We start from the raw sequence: 19,807 nt of genomic DNA, 5'->3' as shown, positions 1-19,807 counted from the left end.
CTTTTGTCAGGTTTATTCTAATTATTCAGTTTGAAGCTGGATTCGCACACAAAAGTGACAGTGAACCGTGAAAATTTAATTCCTACGAGTTATATTTGCACTATTCCCATTCAGCCCGGCCGAGCGAATATGAATAATCCCATTAGAACCTATGGGAATTATATTTCTACTGTCACTGTCACTGTTGTGTGAGAATCCAGATTAACAGATAATGATAATTTGACTTCTTGTGGGACCGGACTCCCACTAGATAAACTCCTACAGGTACATTTGATGATTAAGCTGTACATATTTGAGCACAGATTCTCATCTAATATAAGATTCGACAAAATCCTATTATATTAAGCGAGCAATTTCTGTATATACTTATATGGTTATGTGGTTATATGGGTATATATTTATGCTCAACGGATCTCGAAAACGGCTCTAACGATTTTCACGAAATTTGGAACATAGTAGGTTTATGATATAAACATTCGATTGCACTAGGTCTCATCCTTGGGAAAACTCGCTGAACGACATTAAATATGGATAATTCATCCTTGGCTGAAACAGCTGAGACTTTCGTCGTCTGTGGATAGTACAAAAGTGAGTGAGCGAGTGAGTATGTGAAAAATCAAAATATCGCATAACCGAAATTCATAAGATGACGTATAGCCAGCTGTGAAATATAAACACGATCATTTTAGAGAATTGTGATCTGTTTATCAATAAATAAAAATAGCTGTGAAAGTAAATAAATTAAATAATGAATGAAAATTAAATAAATGAAGCAGCTGTGAAATATAGACACGATCATTTTAGAGAATTGTGTTCTGTTTATCTATATATATAAAAGCGAAATGGCACTCACTCACTCACTCGCATAACTAAAAATCTACCGGACCAAAAACGTTCAAATTTGGTAGGTATGTTCAGTTGGCCCTTTAGAGGCGCACTAAGAAATCTTTTGGCAATATTTTAACTCTAAGGGTTGTTTTTAAGGGTTTAAAGTTCGTCTCTTAGCATGTATATTCTTCTTCTCCCAATCTCTCAATTATAATTGAAATTTCCATATCATATGTTACTATAGAACTATAATCTAGATAGAGTACCTCTTTGAAACAGTTGTTAACTGGCAACTAAATTAATAATTTTGTCAGGTTGGCATTAAGTTCAGTTGTCTTTGTTAGGTTGGCACCAAGTTGAAGATTTAAATGCATTTATTGCGGAAAAATATTGATTGGGCACTGCTACTTCAATCCTGGGAATATTATATTACTAGCAGTCAGGCTCGCTTCGCTCGCCATATCCGTTTAGTCTGGACTCCCGACTGGATTGTCCTATTCGCTCGCCTGCTGATCTCATTCTTGGACGATCCAGCCGGGGGTCCAGGGGGCGGAGCCCCCTGGCTAGACGGATATGGCGAGCGAAGCGAGCCTGACGGCTAGTCAATAAATAAAAATAACGAGCGAAGCTCTGTGCCCCGATATTTGATATTATATTGCAAAATTATATTTTTATTATAACCCTTGCACACCAACGCTGGAAGAGAGCGGGAGGGCGAGGGGCAGTGTTTCCATTGTGAATCTGGTTAAAAATCGCTCTTGTCCCATTTCAGTGTGGGCAATACTTTGCTAGCAAAAATATATTCAAGTCATACAATGCGGAACTTTAAAGATATTGGAATCAGAGTATTAAGAGGATCTGTTGTATTATGACCTGATCCTAGACTTTGCTATGGGTAGGATAAATTTGTAAAATTCCTAGCTTGTAGCAACCAAAAATTTTCAAATAAAGATCACAGTGTTTGGATAACATATTTTATTTATATATATATATATATAATATATTCATTTGTTTTACATTTGAATTTAGCTCCTCATGATCGATTTCCTACAACGCCAGTTTAATAGGCTACTTATCCAAACAATTTGAGCAAACTGTACCTTTTCAAGTAAAACATTTCATAGGCATTAAAATATGACAGCACTCACATATCAAACTCAACCGAGCCATTGCTCTATCATATTTCTTTTTATCATAGATCAATAGATCAACAATAATTATTATAGGAAGATAAATTCTCAAAATACAATATCAACTTGTCGTTTAGAACTAGGTTCTCATAAAAATTATAGGTACATCATTAGGATACGTCTCTGGATTAAAATATTACATTGTCAACTAAAAATATACCTATTTCACACAGAATTGAATAGAGAGGTAGGCTACTTGTGAATTACATTATTAAAACCATGCAATTTTGTATTCACAAATCATTTGACGGAAATATTATTCCTACCTCATATTGAACAATTTCCTGGCACAGCTCAACAATGCTGCAATTCATAAATTGCCATTTTCACAAATTAATATGAAGTATTTGAAATTATTGCATGGCTTTGATCTTCTTTAAAGATCGCATTACTTGAATTTCTATTGATTTGTGAGTTGCAACATCAAAGCACTTCCAGTAGGCCTACTCTATTTCCCTCTCTAACAATGAACTTTTACCATTATCCTAGAACCACATTTCGCTTTGATTAGGCAATATCAAATTCATTAATTTGATTTCAAGCTCATGCAATCTGTCAAATTCCAGTGCAGTATTGGCAACTTAATTAATTTTAAACTTATATCATGTATAACTGATCTACATGGTCATCAGTTGATATCAACATAAAATTGCCATCCTGAATACTCTCCTGGTTTAATTTAAAGAGAATAATCCAAATATTATTGTAAATTTTATGATTCTATGATTGAGGGTATCTAAGTATCTGTAAAATTTTCAGTTTCTTCTTCCTGAAATAAAATGGTATCCAGTTAATTCGATATGAGATCACGTTCACCTCTTTTTAAATCAATCAGCATTACGTTATTCTTTAAAATATCGCTTTCTTAATAATTGTTTATTCAATAATATTTAAACTTTATCACTGATATCGCATTTTAAAGTTTTAGATTAGATCGATGTGTGGCAGTTGAATGTTGAAGTATTCTCAGCAATCATTGGCATCCGCAACCGCGGATGAAGATGATGAAACATCATTGCTTATACAGTAGATGAAGCATGGAGGGATAAGCTCGCTAGACTGAAAGTTGAATGATGTGCATGAGAGTCTTCACTGTGCAGGTATAATCTTGAGCTAATTGATCTTTCGCAGTCCGGACAGACTCGCTTTTTCTTCTTATCGCGCCTTCTTACGATTTCGTGAGCACATCTGAAACATTCAGAATCGATTGTTATTTTACTATCTACATGATGAAATCTCTAATAACGATGCATATAATGATATGGATGACAATATACTTCAGAATAGAAATATTCTAATACAATAATGGTAATACTCATACTTTAGAATAAACTAGGAATTTTGTTTAAGATAGTGGGCAGATTTAATTTTTGTACAAATTGTTCCAGAAAGGAGAACTCGAAACATACTTTTGCCCAATTCTCACAGTGAGATTCACTTCAGATTGTCACCATCCTTTATAAGTAGCATCAATGCAGTTTATCTAAAGTTAATCCTAATTTATTGTTGTTTTGAAGATAAGTTTTATTGTTGTTATCCCACCTTGAACTAAAGAAGTTGGTCTTCATGTCTTCGTTGAACATTCTTCACGAAATTAACTCAATGCTAAACTAAAGTGAATTGGCATACGATGAATTCATGTTTTGTGCAGAATAGTCAATTTGAGCTAAAAAAATGTGTGTGCAAGAAAACAATATGTCGTGCAAAACCACATATCATCTTCTGTATAAACTATTATAACATCTGGATAAAAATGCACTTTTCATCCTTTCAAATCTCATGCACTGTGCCTCATGCCCTGGCTTTAACGTAATAACCAATACACATTACCAACTTAACATACTACCGATGGTGTGTGTACGTGGTAAACAAAGCTCCAGATCCATTACAACCAAGATCACCTTTTCAATCTCATCGATAGTCTCATTTGATACTCATTCAACTGAGGATTTATTAGCATTATCGTATCCCCTGAGAGTTAATGAAGGTGAAAATGAAGCCTGGTGCATTGAAACTAATTTTGTAGATTTTTAACGAAAAATAAACTTAACCAAATTAAGACAGATAAGAGGTGAATCAGTTGTCCTGAGTGATGGCCAGGACGGGGCGATGGTTCTTGAACAGGTAGTCGGCGAACTCAGAGTAGGGAGTCTTATTGAGGACAGATCCGTTCCAGACGCGTCGGGAGTTGGAAAAAATACAGAGGAAATGATGTGGAAGTGAAATTTTATAGGCTACTCTATTCAACCATTCAGTTTAATCTGGCCATTGAGTTCAGAATCAGATCAAACGTTGTGTTTAAAGTGGCTTTTTGTAGCCTACCTAGCGTGAAGTATATGAGCACAGGGCAGAGCTTCCAGGCTGTCGGCTTCGAAGCCGAAAGGCAGGTTGCATGCACCACACTGCAGCTCTAGCTCCTCCTCGAGGCACTGCACCGCTCTGCTGTGCTCTTCTTGCTGGGCCTCGTCGCCCAAACTCTGGTAGATTCTGCAGAGTCGCACACGCACTGTTCGTATCAGTAACTGAAATAACACACCGCGAATTAATTTTAATACTTCAAATTACATTCATAATATTAGATGGTGATATTTGCTCAAATTAAATTAGGTTTGGGTTTAGGTTTAAAGTTTCTCGATATGCTATTTTCTCCTTAAAAATTATAACATATTCACTTTCTGAGTAGTTGTGAAGGTGATATTGTGGTAGTTATCCATACTGGATAAAAATACCATTGATTGAAACTCAGAGCAAAGCCCAGATTCTTTGTAACTAAAGTTAAGACTATTAAGCCTATATATATATTCTACTAAAAACTCTCGTTTTTAATGAGACTGTGTTTGGACAATATCTAGTCTTCCTTTTCAGTTTAGATACTAAAATAATCAACTTCGTTTTCAAAAGTCTAAATTAAGTCAATATTGTACAAAAATATTTGTACTCGCATATTTTTTTGTATAGGTGGGAGAGATTTTTTTTACACAGGAATGTATCACTACACCTGATGAATATTTTTGTTATCAATGGTCTTCATATTTCTGTTATATTTTATCCTGTACTATTAAATTATCGTGTCCATCCAAAAACACAATATAGTAAACCAATATTTAGAGGTTATCAGAAATTGTGGGCCCCCTATATAGACTTCAGATAGTGGAATTTGATGGTTATCTTGGATTTTTGGGTCACTATTTCGGGCTCATGGGGGAGGGGGTTGTAACCTTGACTCCTCCCCTTCCCCCTTCACTACGCCACTGCTCATTAGTTGTATTTTATTTAATGTACCTACCTGATACAAATTACGCAAGGAAACAAAAATATTCCTCTACAGTCAGCTACCAAATTCAAATGATGCAATACTTTAGGCTACTATTGGTCATTGGAAAAAAATCTTATCAAAATGGAAACATCTGGCTGATTGACCAACCTTAGCTCCAATTGCCATAGCGACTTCTAGAAGGCGGTTATTGAATTCTAATGGACGACAGTTGCAAATCTTCTGCTGTAATCGGAGTGCTTCGAGACATCGTGCGGCTCCATCCATGGCTTCCATCTGACACAGCCGATCTCCCATGGCACACGCTGTTGACATGGCGCTCTCGTATTGCCGGTACGCGTTCTAACAACACAACGAAAGTACTGTCTTCAAACATATTGGTTCTAAAGTAGAAAGCAATAGAACAAAAGTAAGCATGTTGGTTCAACGGTAGAATACTACCGTTCTCATTGTAGGAAGTTCACATAAACAATAAAATAGAATTGTACGGACTATGGAGTTCAGGTGGCTTCAATTGAATGTATTTTTGATGGATAGGTAGCCTACTTTTAAAATCAACGAAAATATTAAACGAAAATCAACGAAAAATACTGTAATAGATCAGAACTTATTAATAAAATGGGTAGAGAGGATAGTTTAACATACAAGTTGAATATATCTCACACTATATGACTATATCTCGAGAGAAAAGGAATTGGAAATATTTCTTTGTTAAAATAAACACAAATACATCCCAGAAAGCAAATACCGGCACCTTATTGTTTTCTAATTTGTGTTCCCTATAGGCTACCCTGTGTGGTTTAGTTTTGAAATTATATATTTTGCTCATCTATTTCACTATTCAAGACAAACTGCAAGTGATAATCCGTTTTTGAACTATTTTCAACGACACTACAGTCTAATTTTTAAATATTAGTTATTAGCACAGTGAGTAGTAGTTTTAATAACTGATATTCAAAAATTAGACTGTAGTGTCGAAGAAAATAGTTCAAAAATGGATTATATTTTTTGCATAGTTGAATTCTAATTTGTGTTCCAAGCATTTTAATTTTCATGAGTGTAAGCGAAAATTGCATAAATACAATATTGGTTTTGTTACTTTGAATTGAATGAATCATTGTGATGTGCTTAATCTTGTATAAAAATTCTCATTTAAAATATCTTTCACATTTTTATCAATAAGATACATATAGAATCGCAATCTGCGCTATTCAAAGCATACCTACAAAAACTATACCGTGATAGAATAAAATCGAGAATAATATTGTTGTTAGCTTATGAATAGAATCTACAATACTTACACTAATTTCAGATTTTTTCCTGTAGATATCCCCCATAATTCTAATACTTTTGGCATATGTTAGTTGATCACCAGATACTAAGGCAAGACGTGTGGCTTCCTGTAACAATTAAAAATAGATAACTTTTAATCAGGGGTTTTTATGAATGTATTGTATTCTTATTAGATTAAATGAAATAAATTTATATTGTATCTATTACTTATATTGATTACAATATCTGAAGAAAAAGTAATGTGGCAATACGCCCAATGTTAACACTATTAGGAGATGAGTAAGGTGTCAGTACTACTGATGGAGAATCAAGAAATCAGACCTTTCTCAGCTACTTTTCTCACAAGAAGTCTTTTGAATTCAACATCAAGTTGAGTTTATTATTTTCTTCTTACTAATTAACCTAATTATTTAGTACTGTCCCATTAAATTCGAATAAAATTATAATACTCTCCGAGATTCAGGATCTTTCAAATCTGTGTACATTTCAAAATGATTCATTACTTCAGTTTTTTTAGAGAAAGACAATACCTACCATCGTAATCTCCCAAATCCAAGATCCTTCCAAATTGTATAAATTTTCAAGTGATTAAATCCAAATCTAGGAAATGGTTACTCACAACTTCCAATCTGTAATCAGTTCTAAAGTTTCCAAGTTGATTCTAGACCCGTACCCATAGAAATCTGTCTTATTTTCTATACAGTAGACCAAAGTTAGTAGCCTGAATTTCCTATAACGTTTTAAAGGTTACACGCTTCATTTTTTTGGGCTACGTTTCATGATGAACGAAGGCACTATTTTAATGTAGCTTATCGTATAAAATTTTTGAAAGTTGCATTATATACAATATTTAATAAGCTATTTTATATTTTTCTAGCTTTTTTCATCGACAAACAAATGTATTGTAACCTGTGAAACAAAAAGTAAAGTCCTAATTACAGAAATATAATCACAATTGAAAACACGTACACTACAGTAGTCATGAGCATCGCCGAGCTCGCCCTGCTTGCGGAGGGCAGAGGCCATTTGCAGGAGTGCGGCGCGGTGGTGACGCGAGTTGAGGTCTCCCAGCTGCAGGTTGCGCGACAGGTCGTACGCCTTCGACGCGTAGCGCGCGCTTTTGTCCGCATCTTGCAGCCGTGAAAACAACTCCGATAGTCCAACGTAAACCTGAACAAAGAAAATACAATTCAGGTTTTTCTGGATAGATTTACATAAGAAATAGAAATCATCTTCCATCGCACCTATTTGATATTGAAGCTAATAATATTGTGAGGGTGTGAAAATACATTTGTTTGTTGAGATGTCCAGTACACATCACATTGTTTTGAGAATTTATTATTAACATATAATCAATTATTGATTATAGTTTATAATTATTAAGGGCAGTAATCGTCAGTCTAAAAAAGATTGTTCATGGAAAAGATGCAAAATAGAGTGCCACAAGGAAGCGGGGGATTTTTAAATAACGTCATTTCCATGAATAAATTCATGAGTTGTAAGTTATCAACGAAAAACAGAAAAATCATGTATTCAGCATGCCATTAATGCCTCTACAATCAAAATGTCGAGAAGTGTCTCTTTACTTTTTAAAAAATGGGAAGATATGCTCTCATTCGGCCTTTACATACTGTTATATGATACAGCCTTTTTAATGTTTAAATCGCCTGCTCTACCCTGTATATGGTGGGCATCTTCCAATCTGTGCTCAAAATGATTTCAATTTTATCTTTGTTCCATACAAAAATAAAGATAAAACTCTACATACATCTAGATACAGTAATAGAGATTGGGATTTGCATCCCAAATGCTCTTGATAATAAAAAACAATTTTTTCTGAGTACAACGATTAAAAAAAGCCTATGAATGAGGTGACTGAGACCTGCAAAGAATGGTGGTAAAGATCCACATGCCACAGCAATGTGACCAAGCTGTATTTTAATATCACTGCATTTTCTCTTGAGTAAATTCAAATTCTCCAATGCGTTCACATCAATTGTTCGAAAATTCGAACAACTGCGAACTCTACAGTCAGTTTGGCTGCGAACCACACACTTATCCCACACCTCCAGCAATTGGCCACCTGCTATGCGCACGAACAGCGAAGTGCAGGGCGCGAACTACTATCCAACGGCACTGTCAAGTCGATAGGCATAGGCAAGTATCACTGAGGAGTTTAGCCTACGATGCAGTGTAACCACCCACACAAACGTCTAAAACTTCCAACTTCACAGTGTTTCCTAGTGCCTTTCTTTCTCTCTCTCTCTCTCTTGAGATGTAGATGCATAACAATATTATTTTTAGTTATTACAAATTTCTTTTTTCGTATCATATACAGTTCAATAATTATTTTTCAAGCAAAGTTGTTTGCAAAGAATCATAAATTCAAATTCACATGGATCCGGAATGGAAAAGTATTCGTCAGAGAGAGTGAAGAGACCAGAATAATTCGAATTTCCAGTATGGCTGATCTGGAAAACCTGAATGCGAAATTGTTAAATGTCAACTTGACTTCTGAGAGTGGATAGGACTGGCCCACCGGACATTCAACAGGAGAAAAAGACTTTCTTTTGATTTGTTTTAGTATTTACAAATGGCTGATATAGAAGAAATCTTTAATTTATATGATAGTGAAAATAATTTAACAAAAGAAATAGATGATTATTTTAATTATTTACCCTTTAGTGAAAATAAAGATATAATTTTTTTAAATATTTATGTAATGAATGTACGTAGTTTGAGCAAAAATTTCAATGAATTCCTGTGTCTTCTTCAAAACTGTAAAACTTCTTATGACATAATTATCCTTACAGAGACATGGATAAATGAAAACACTCCTTTTACTTTTAACATACCAGGTTACAGAGTAGTTAATAAAAGTTCTAAACTGAATAAGTGCGATAGTTTGTGTATATATGTAAAAGATTCTTTCGACTTTTCTACATTGAACTGTGAGATTGATGAATGCAATTCAATATCTCTTGATATCAAAACGATTAGTGGTAAAACTCTTAAATTTATTGGTATCTATAGATCTCCTAGTGGTAATGTGCCGAGATTTTTATCTAGTTTAGAAAATTATATAACATCAATTCCAAAAGATATTGACGTCTGTTTTGCAGGCGATATCAACTTGAATATGAGTTTAAGTAATCAGCTTATTATTGAGTATGTTGATATTTTTAGTGGAAACGGGTTTAAATCTTACATAAATGGAAATACGAGAGTAACAGAGACTTCCGTCTCCTGTCTTGATCATATTTTTCTGAGAAACAATGATAAGAAATTAAAATGTAAAATAGGCAATATATTGAAGACTCATATTACAGATCACTTCTCGGTTTCTCTCCACTTGGGGTATGTAGACTGTTTTGTTGGTGACATTATTGCCCCAGTAAACATTAAGAAAATAAATTATGACATTTTAAGGCAGGCTATGGCTGAGGAAAAGTGGAGTGCTATCATGGAGGATGTTTTTGATGATGTTGATGATATGGTTGTATATTTCATAAATACGCTTAATAAACATATTGCGAAATCAACTCAGGTAAAAACGGTTACTCATAAAAATAGACCCCTAAAACCTTGGATAGTTCCCGGATTGATAAAATCGATCAATACCAAAGATAAAATGTATAAAAAAATTAAGAAAGAGCCTTTCAATATAAGATTAAAACAAGATTTGAAAAATTTCAGGGTAATATTGAATAAAGTAATTACAACTGCTAAAACACATTATTATAAAAATCAAATTAATAAACACAATAATAACCCCAAGAATCTTTGGAAGTGTATAAATGAGATTATTAATGAAAAAACCACAGGCAGAGATAAGATTACCATTGATGCAAACACATTAAATGACCATTTTGCCTCTGTCGGAATGAAACATGCTCAGAATATCAAAATAACTAATGAAAAAATTGAATTGCAGTTTGAAAAATACGATCACCATTTTCAAAATTCTTGGTTCATTAATCCAGTTTGCTCATCTGATATAGAAAAAATAATTAAAAATTTAAAAAGTAGTTCTAGTCCTGGTCTTGATAGCATAAATAACATGACTTTAAAACACATAGCCGAATACATTTCAACACCTCTATCTCATGTTATAAATAAGATCTTCATCACAGCAACATTTCCAAATCATTTTAAAATTGCAAATTTAAAACCGTTATTTAAAGGTGGAGACAAAAGCAACCCCAACAACTATAGACCCATTAGTCTTTTGAGTAACATAGCAAAAATCGCAGAAAAATGCATAAAAATGAGTTTATTGAGTTATATTGATAAGTATAACATTATCCAAAAAAATCAATTTGGTTTTCAAAAAAATAAAAACACGCAAGATGCACTAGCTTATTTTATAAACATTGTCACAAATAATCTTAATAAAAATGAAAAACCTTTAGCAGTCTTCTTAGATTTATCGAAAGCATTCGACACGGTTCCACATGATAATTTATTTATTAAACTAGATAAAATGGGTATAAGAGGAATCCCTCTTGATCTAATAAAAAGTTACCTGCAAAACAGATCCCAATTCTATCTTTAAATTCTCAAGAAAGTTCTGTAACCCTAACATCTTTTGGTTTGCCTCAAGGTACCGTGCTATCTCCAATACTATTTCTGCTTTATGTAAATGATCTTTTAAAACTGAAACTAGACTGTGGTAAACTGGTGTCTTTTGCCGATGACACAGCTATAATTTTTTCGCAAAAAAACTGGGAAGATGCTTTCAGGGTTGCTGAAGGTGAAATGTCTAAAATTCAAAAATGGCTTGAACTAAATACATTGAGCTTGAATGTACAGAAAACTAAATATATTTCATTTTCAGCAAATGCAGCTGGAAAGCCTGATAGAAACTTAAAAATAAAACTTCACTTAGAGTGCACAAACAAGGACCTCTGCAGTTGTCCAAGTATTGTAAATGTATGTAATTTAAAGTATTTAGGAATAATTATTGATGAATGCTTGAAGTGGCAGCCCCATACTGCTTTTATAACAAAAAAACTTAAATATATTTCATATAAATTTTACCAAATAAATAAAATATTAGAACTGAAAGATTTAAAAACCGTGTATTTTGCATTGGTGCAATCCATTTTGGAATATGGGATAGTAATCTGGGGTGGAGCTTTTGACACTCATGTAAATAATTTATTCATCACCCAAAAATATATTATTAAAACAATATTAAATAAACATAGACTTTATTCAACTAATCTATTATTTCACGAATTTAACGTTTTGACTTTGAGACAACTCTACTTGAAAAATTTAACAAAATATATTATTAAGTATAAAGACAATTTTTTTATGATAAATGAATCTCATTACAATTTTAGGCCAAATACTATCAATAAATACGAAGTTTATTATGCAAAATTTACACTAGTTAAGAGACAGTTGATATATTTAAGCAGCAAGTTTATAAATATATTACCTTTTAATTTAACACATATAACTAGAGATACCAGTAATGATATAAAAAATTGGATAATTGCAAACTATTTCACTTCAATAGAAAACCTTATTTAAATTAAAATTTATTGTATCCCTTATAATTTATTTACTTTTATCTTTTTTTCATTCTCAGAAATGACTAAATGATGAGGATTTTTTTTTTATTTTAAATATTATTATACTATTTTCGATTTGCAACGGTCACCAGCGGGCAAAGTTTATTCTTTTGCTGGTGATGCCATATATAATAAGTAAATTATATTTACATATGTAAAGAGATATTTATGATTTTGTATTATTATTTTCTTATTTTTAAGTTAACACTTGTATTTTGTTTAAATTTATTATTCATAATTTTTTGAATTCACTCTTTATTTGTGATTGTTTTTGTTTTTTTAAATGGCGAAATAAATGATTTGATTTGATTTTCTCAGTCTACAATATGTAAATTCATCTATAATTTTGCTGTATTGTAAGCTATTTTATATAAGTGTATAGGCAAGTATATATTGTAATCTACATAAATAAAGTACTCAATCAATTAATCAATCAATCAATCTTGTCTGCTTCACAGCTCGGGGTGGGCTTTGGCATTCTCTACCACTCTCCTCCACTCATCCCTGTCAGCAGTCTTGGACTGCCATCCTCTCTCCTCCAATCCTGCCAAGTCCTTCATGACACAATCCATCCAGCGATTACGAGACCTTCCCTTCCTCCTGCGGTTGTTCATCTTGCTCCTCAATATTCTAAGAGAAAGATGGCCCTCTTCCATTCACTAAACATGTTCAAGCCATCTTAACCTCTGAGACTATGAATCTAACATGTCCTGCCTATGGGTGCATCCAAATCAGCATCATATTTTATTCTCCAGACATTATTTTCACATGTTGAACCTTATATTCCTAGGGTAAAAATGAAAAATTTCCTGAGCTACTCTGTAGATGGATGTGAATCAGCTGTGGTGCACTGACCTGCAATTCGAGCGCCGGATCCTGAATGCGTTGAGCGATTGAGTGAGCTTGTTGAAAGGCCTGCAGAGCCTTGCAGAAGGTGGCCAGCTCGAGATGGATGGTGCCGACTGTGATCTGCACGAGGCCCGCCGTGCGACATTGGTCGCACTCGTTGTAGAGCGAGTGACGCGCGCACGCCAGTGCTCGTTCCAGTGCGCCCATTCGCTCGTGCGTGCGCGCCAAATTCAAATAGGCCTCCGCTCGCAGGTTCGGACTGTCCGCCTCCTCTGCCAGGTTCAGTTGTCGGTGTGCAAACTCCATGCTTTCCCTACAAATACGAAATTTAACTTTTTTAATAATAATAATAATAATAATAATAATAACTTTTATTCACTTCATTGTACAATTTTACAAAGCATAATAACATAAAAAATATCAAGTGCACTCCTCATTAGGCTAGGCCTGCGTCGAGGAGTGGTTCGTCTTATGAATTACAGAAAATATATAAGAAAAACGATTCAGCTGCTTCAAGTACTATATAGAGCTACTTACATAAATAGTATTATCTTATGCCATTAAGCAATCCAAACAAAAATACACATCTTCCACAAAAAGAAACAAATTGATTACAATGCTTAGTTTATATAGCCTAGTTTACAGAATAAAGTTAAACATAGGTATTTCAATGAAACAAAACGAAACGAAACAATTTATGAAGCCGATAAATACAGTCTCAACCTTCTACAGAAAATCGATAAGGAGGACTCTCTAGAAATATCGAAAGGTAAAACATTAAATAAACGAGGACCCTGAAAGGCTGCATGACCAGCCGCAGATGCAGTTACACATCTCGGCTCATACAGTTTCTCTCTGGCTTGACCACGAGTTGTATATCCATGTTCAGGAGTCACTGGAAAATCTAATGGTCGTTCAAATACATATTTTAATAAGTTAAATTTATATAAATCATCAGGGCTTAGAACTTTGAGTTCTTTATAGATTAGGTTAGTGGGATATCTAATTGGTCTATTCAGACATATTTTTACAATTTTCTTATACTGCAAAATAAGGGGTTGTAAGATGGAAGATCCACAACCTCCCCATCCAACAATGCCGTATTCAATTACAGAAGAGATTAGGGCAAGGAATACCATCCTCAACTGGTACAATGGAAGAATATTTCTCAATTGAACAAACTTATAAAATGTTTTCCTTAATCTATTACAAACATAAGAAATATGTGGCTCCCACCTTAGTCGAGAATCTATCATGATGCCCAGGTATTTTACAGAATCATGAACAAAGAGAGGAGCACACTGGCAAAAGGACTGGTTACAGTCAGGTTTATGAATAATAATTTTAAGTTGGTACTCCTCAGAGGGCTTACCAGCCATTGTGAGGTAAAAGGGTAGAACCACAGTTTTATCTATATTTATACATAATTTATTGTGGTCACACCAATTTTTTATCTTTGCTATACCACTATTTGCTTTCTCAAATGTTTCCATCCATGAATTTCCATGAAACAGAGCTACAGTGTCATCCGCAAATGAGTAGAGAGAGCCACAGTCTAGATCAATATTTAATAAATCATTAATATAAATTAGGAATAGAATTGGGCCAAGCACTGTTCCTTGTGGAATCCCAGCTTCAACTCTCCTATCGTTGCTAATTGTATCATCAATTTTTACGGCTTGTGACCTTAAGTTTAAGTACGACCTAAAAAATTTCAAAACTATGCCTCTAAAACCGATAATTTCCATTTTATTTAGCAAGAGTTCATGGTCCACTGTGTCGAAAGCCTTTTGGAAGTCCAGAAAGATTCCCAAGCACTTTTTTTCTCTATCTAAATGATTTATAACTTCTCTACTCACTCTAAATATTGCATCAGAAGTATTAAGGCCACTTTGAAAAAACCAATTGCGAACTATTTAAGATTTTATATTTATTTAAGTAGGATATTAGTCTCGACTTTACACATTTTTCTATAATTTTACTAATACTAGATAAGAGGGAAATGGGACGATAATTATTCAAACTGGATTTCTCCTTTCCTTTATGTAATGGAATGACTATAGCCCGTTTCATTTCGTCAGGGAAGTAGCCCTGTTGAAAACATAGATTAATTATATGCTCAAGAGGTTTAGAAATATTATAGGCATTTTCAATGAGGCAATTTGCATATACTCTATCAGGGCCAAGAGTTACCCTTCTTTTCAGACTAAAAATAGTATTAATAACTTCTTCTTCTGAGACTGGTGTAAAAAAGAATGAATTACAATTTCCTGGAATTACTCTATACCTGTATGTTTTGTCTTGATTTAAGTTCTTTAGATTCCTATTTGTAATCTCTCTACCGATTGTAGTGAAATATTTATTGAATTCATCTGCTATCTCTTTCTTTTTGTCTGATTTTATTACTCGTTTATCAATGCCTTGTATATCAGAAGATATATTTTTCTTTTGTTTAGTAGAATCCGTTGCTTCATTTATTGTTTCCCAGGTCTTCTTGATATTATGTTTGCAGTTAATAAATTTGTTTTTGAAATAAGTCTCCTTTACCACGCGCAAAATTCTCTTTAAAATAGTATTATAATTTTTTAATTTGTTGGCAAGTGCATCATTGAACGGCTGTCTTCTAGCTTTTATAGTCATTTTGTTCCTTGTCCTTATAGATCTAACTAAACTTGATGTGATCCAGGGTTTAAGTCGGGTTTGTCTACTGCTAACCCTATGACAAACTTTTTTTGATAATGTAAAATGTTTTATGATAGTATCAAAGAAAATTGTAAAGGCTTTTTTAGCACTGTTTTCTGACATAGATTCCCCCCACGATTCGTTTTCAATTCTAATCTTAAAATTATTTAAATCAATTTTTTCTTGTATGATTTGTAGATCATCAACAGCAGTATTTTTATTTTCACATATTTGATTCTTAGTCTCACTAATAGTACCCATTATTGCTTCATGGTCAGTAATCGAACAATTAAAAATAGCTGGATTAAGCCTAAAATACCGACTTTTTAGAAAAAAATGGTCAATACATGTTTCAGATACGTCACCGATTCTAGTACCTCCATAAAGATAACTCATAAACCCATATTCATTCAATACATCCATATACCTATGCCCAGGTAGACCTAAACGATTTTCCAAGATATCAATATTCGTATCACCAATCAGGACTCGATTTGAGAAGCATTTAGTCTCCTCTAAAAACATTTCAAGGTTATCTATGAATTCAAAAACATTCGTATCTGACGGTGATCGATAAAGGGCAGTGAAGTAAAACTGGTTTTGTTGAAAATCAATAATAAAATTAATAACATTTGTTTGTTGAATATCGACATTCAATATTTCAAACTTAATAACATGCTTAATATGCACAATAATTCCATCGAATTTATTATATTTTGTTGGTTTTATGTATTTATTGTAATTGGGTACATCAAACCCGTCATCATGAGACAACCAGGTTTCAGTAAGTATTATAATATCAAAATTTACATTTAAACTAGTAAGAAGCACACATAATTCATCAAAATTCCGTCTGACACTTCTAATGTTCAAATGAAAAATTTTTAAAACAGAATTGTCCGAAAAGAAAAAATTAACATGATTAGAATCTTGTAGCTTCGAAGTTTTACAATTATTATTGTCATAAAGTTCCTCCAATAAGTTTCTTACTTGGCAGTTCTCCATAATAAATTAGAGAGAAAAAAACAATAACCAAATAGAAACTAATTTACAGCTTGTTGTAATCATCCTTCGATCTGATCAGCAAAGCCGGACTGGTTTCAGTCTTCCTGACAAAAATTTTTCCATCTCTAGACCATACGTAGCGGTAGTTTTTCTCTTCAGCCAACTTCTTCGTGTCTTTGAGCAGCATGGACACCGCCGGGGACAAGTGTTGGTACGCCGATATCCTACCAACCGGAAGAAAGCGAGATACAGTCTTTGTCGATATGCCAGGCTCACTTTTGTCTTCAAGTGCCTTCTTCTTGAATTCAGACAGCCATGTCACCTTATCTTCTCGACGCATAAATTTTAAAATAATAGGCTTAATGCCGTCCTTGGTACGCGAAGGAACTCTGTGTGCGGCACTAAGATCCTTGCCTGTTAGAGGACTACCTATTGCAGTGGAAATATTTTTAAAAACTTCAAATACGGATTCGTTAGGAGATTCAGGTAAATCAGTTACAATAACGTTGTCACGGCGAGTGTACATCTCAAAATCAGCTATTTGTTTTTTTAATGAGCTAATGAAAAAATAATACATTTTTTTATTAATTCATCAATTAACTATTTTGGTTACTTCAATCTATTTAGTACCTAGGTCAGTATAGTTACTGGCCTTTTTCATGCCAAAACAACATGACATGAAAAAGGCAAAACTATTAGATCGTCACACACTTAGAGAAGGGTAGCTAGAAATACGACTCGTCTTTGGAAGACGTAGCCGTTTTATCTCCCATGTTGCAATCTGTCCCGTTCACATCAACGTAGCGTAGCTTCAAGTGTCTCTTCACGCTTAGCTACGCTACGCTTAAATACGTCCTCGGAAGACGTAGTCGTCCTACCTCCCAATATTGAAAGCTACGCTACGCTGATGTAAACGGAACAGATTCGTAGCCTGGATTTAACATTGGGATATAGGACGTATTTCAACGTGGCTAAATGTGAAGAGACCGGCTGGCAGAAAGAACGGCTGTCTTTCGAAAATGTATTTCTAGCTACGCGTCGCTAGGTGTATGACAGCCTTTAGTTCAAATAAAACAGCTTGAGACTTGAGCCTCCACCTCAGCATTGGCAGATTGTGTAAATACATTGAAAGTTTTAGGGGTCAGAGCTCTTCCTAGACCTATAAAATATTAAATAATGATATTTGATACAGTATTGCTCTTATTGCAGGTGAGATTTCATCGCAGAGAAAATTCGTTAAAATAATAATTCTAAATTCTAATCTACATTTCAAGATGGATCGATATGAAACAATGTTTTATTACCTGTACTTCGCCCAATCCATGTAAGCTTGATATAAATAACCTAATAGTATAAATTTATCACTTCTTTTTTTAATTCTTTTTAAAGCACTTCTCCATTTTGTCACAGCTGCTTGCTGCTTGTGTTGGTTATACAGCCGCACACCTTGCTCAACCTAAAAAACAAACAAAAATATCTTCAATAATTGGCACGACAAGGACATTACTTTTCTGATGGAATACTTGAAATGACTTGAAAATAAGACATTCAACGTTACTCAACAGGCTCGATTCCACTTCTGCTATAGGCCTTTGTATTTTTTTATTGAGAAATGATCCTCATCATTCCAGTTCAATTGAATTAATTTATTACAATGTTCCATCTTATACACTCGATTATTGAACAGTTATCAATTATTATTTCTAAAGTCAAATAAGATATTTCCATCTCACCAAAGTAACAATGAATACCATCAAGTTAGAGTTCTGTGCATAGGTTTTTGGAAAATACATTGATTTACATGTCTATAATGACGTAAAGATTGTATCTATAACATTTAATAGTTGATTTTTCCACCTCCAATTTTAATTTAAGAGAATTTCAATTTATTCAAAAACTTCACTCCCACACATGTAAGTTTCGGTTGAAACCTCATTCATATTACATGAGCATGAGAGGGCCAACAGAAAAATCTATCCGCATATTGTAATACGCCAAACCAAACATGCAGGATCAATCGAAGGGTTGCATGTGATATTGTGAGATTTCACACCCTCATCTGACTAAAATATTCTTCCTATCTTCCAGTTTTATGATGGTGCACATTACATATGCTGAATACCAGCTACAATAGCGTCAGAAATCGGTATACCAGAAAACGACTTATCCTAAGGTTTGTTATGCACAATGATCAGCAAATTCTGGAAAAGTCTGGATTCTACATGGAAAATCTGAATACTCATTCACAAGGTGTATAAAATTGAGGATGTGAATGATTTCACAGATCACCTGAATATTCTCATAACAATTGATCATAACAAATTGAAAATTGTTTGATATCCTTTCGAAATTTTAATAATATAATTTTTAAAATTATTGTGATTTTAAAATGAATCACTCTTTTAACAGAAGTTCATGTTGTGAAGTGGTGAGACTACACACAGCACATTTTCGACTATCTAGAATGTCACTTCATCGCTTTTGGAAAAATGTAGAGATACCTGAATATACTGAAGTGAAAGTAGTTGAGTATATTGTAACGGTTTAAAACCTTTGAATCATTCTAGTTCTGACATTTCAATTGTCAATTGTGATGAAAATTATTTTAACTTGTTTGATTATGATGCTGCATAATTATATGATAAATAAAAAAAATACGGTATGCACCTTAACCTTCCACCTCTCCCTCAGTGTCTTAATCTATTGTTGCCCTGATTCTCAACCCTCCACCTCACACTCTTGAGTGTCTTGATCTGTTCCCTAGATTCCTCCCATCTTCTTCTTGTGATGGATGCGAGAATCCCGTATTTCTTGCACGTAACGAATTTCAGAGGTAATTGATGAGTTTATCAACAATATAATAGAAAATCTAATCAGTTAACTGTTTCCTATAATCTACAAAATTGCCGAGGAAAACTGCGTGAAAATGCAATAGTTGAAATAGTTATTTGTGCAACTAGTGCGCAAAGTGACAGTTTGCTGCACCGAAAGAAACGTTTACGCACGAGCCGTAGGCGAGTGCGGAATGATGGTTTCTTGAGTGCAGCAAACGAACTTTGCGCACATATTTCACATTAAATTTTTCCTTCAGTTACCATTGAATA

General features: G+C 33.8%; 1 protein-coding gene across 2 annotated transcripts in view; it reads right to left on the bottom strand.

The window, feature by feature from the left end:
• Positions 1-2,238: 2,238 nt before the first annotated feature.
• LOC111046165 (43 kDa receptor-associated protein of the synapse homolog) overlaps positions 2,239-19,807 on the bottom strand; it is a 147,704-nt gene continuing 130,135 nt past the window's right edge. For both annotated transcript variants that reach the window (XM_039428899.1, XM_039428900.1), the window contains 7 exons: positions 18,008-18,159; positions 13,023-13,329; positions 7,555-7,755; positions 6,594-6,692; positions 5,443-5,634; positions 4,341-4,540; positions 2,239-3,206 (listed from right to left, as the gene is read on the bottom strand). In XM_039428899.1, coding sequence (XP_039284833.1) covers positions 3,038-3,206; positions 4,341-4,540; positions 5,443-5,634; positions 6,594-6,692; positions 7,555-7,755; positions 13,023-13,329; positions 18,008-18,159 — 1,320 coding nt within the window. In that variant the 3' untranslated portion in view covers positions 2,239-3,037. The remainder of the gene's footprint in view (positions 3,207-4,340; positions 4,541-5,442; positions 5,635-6,593; positions 6,693-7,554; positions 7,756-13,022; positions 13,330-18,007; positions 18,160-19,807) is intronic.

Source organism: Nilaparvata lugens, chromosome 5 (genome assembly GCF_014356525.2).
Source record: "Nilaparvata lugens isolate BPH chromosome 5, ASM1435652v1, whole genome shotgun sequence".
In the NCBI taxonomy this organism is placed as follows: Eukaryota; Metazoa; Arthropoda; class Insecta; order Hemiptera; family Delphacidae; genus Nilaparvata; species Nilaparvata lugens.
This window is presented reverse-complemented; position numbering and strand designations above follow the sequence as displayed.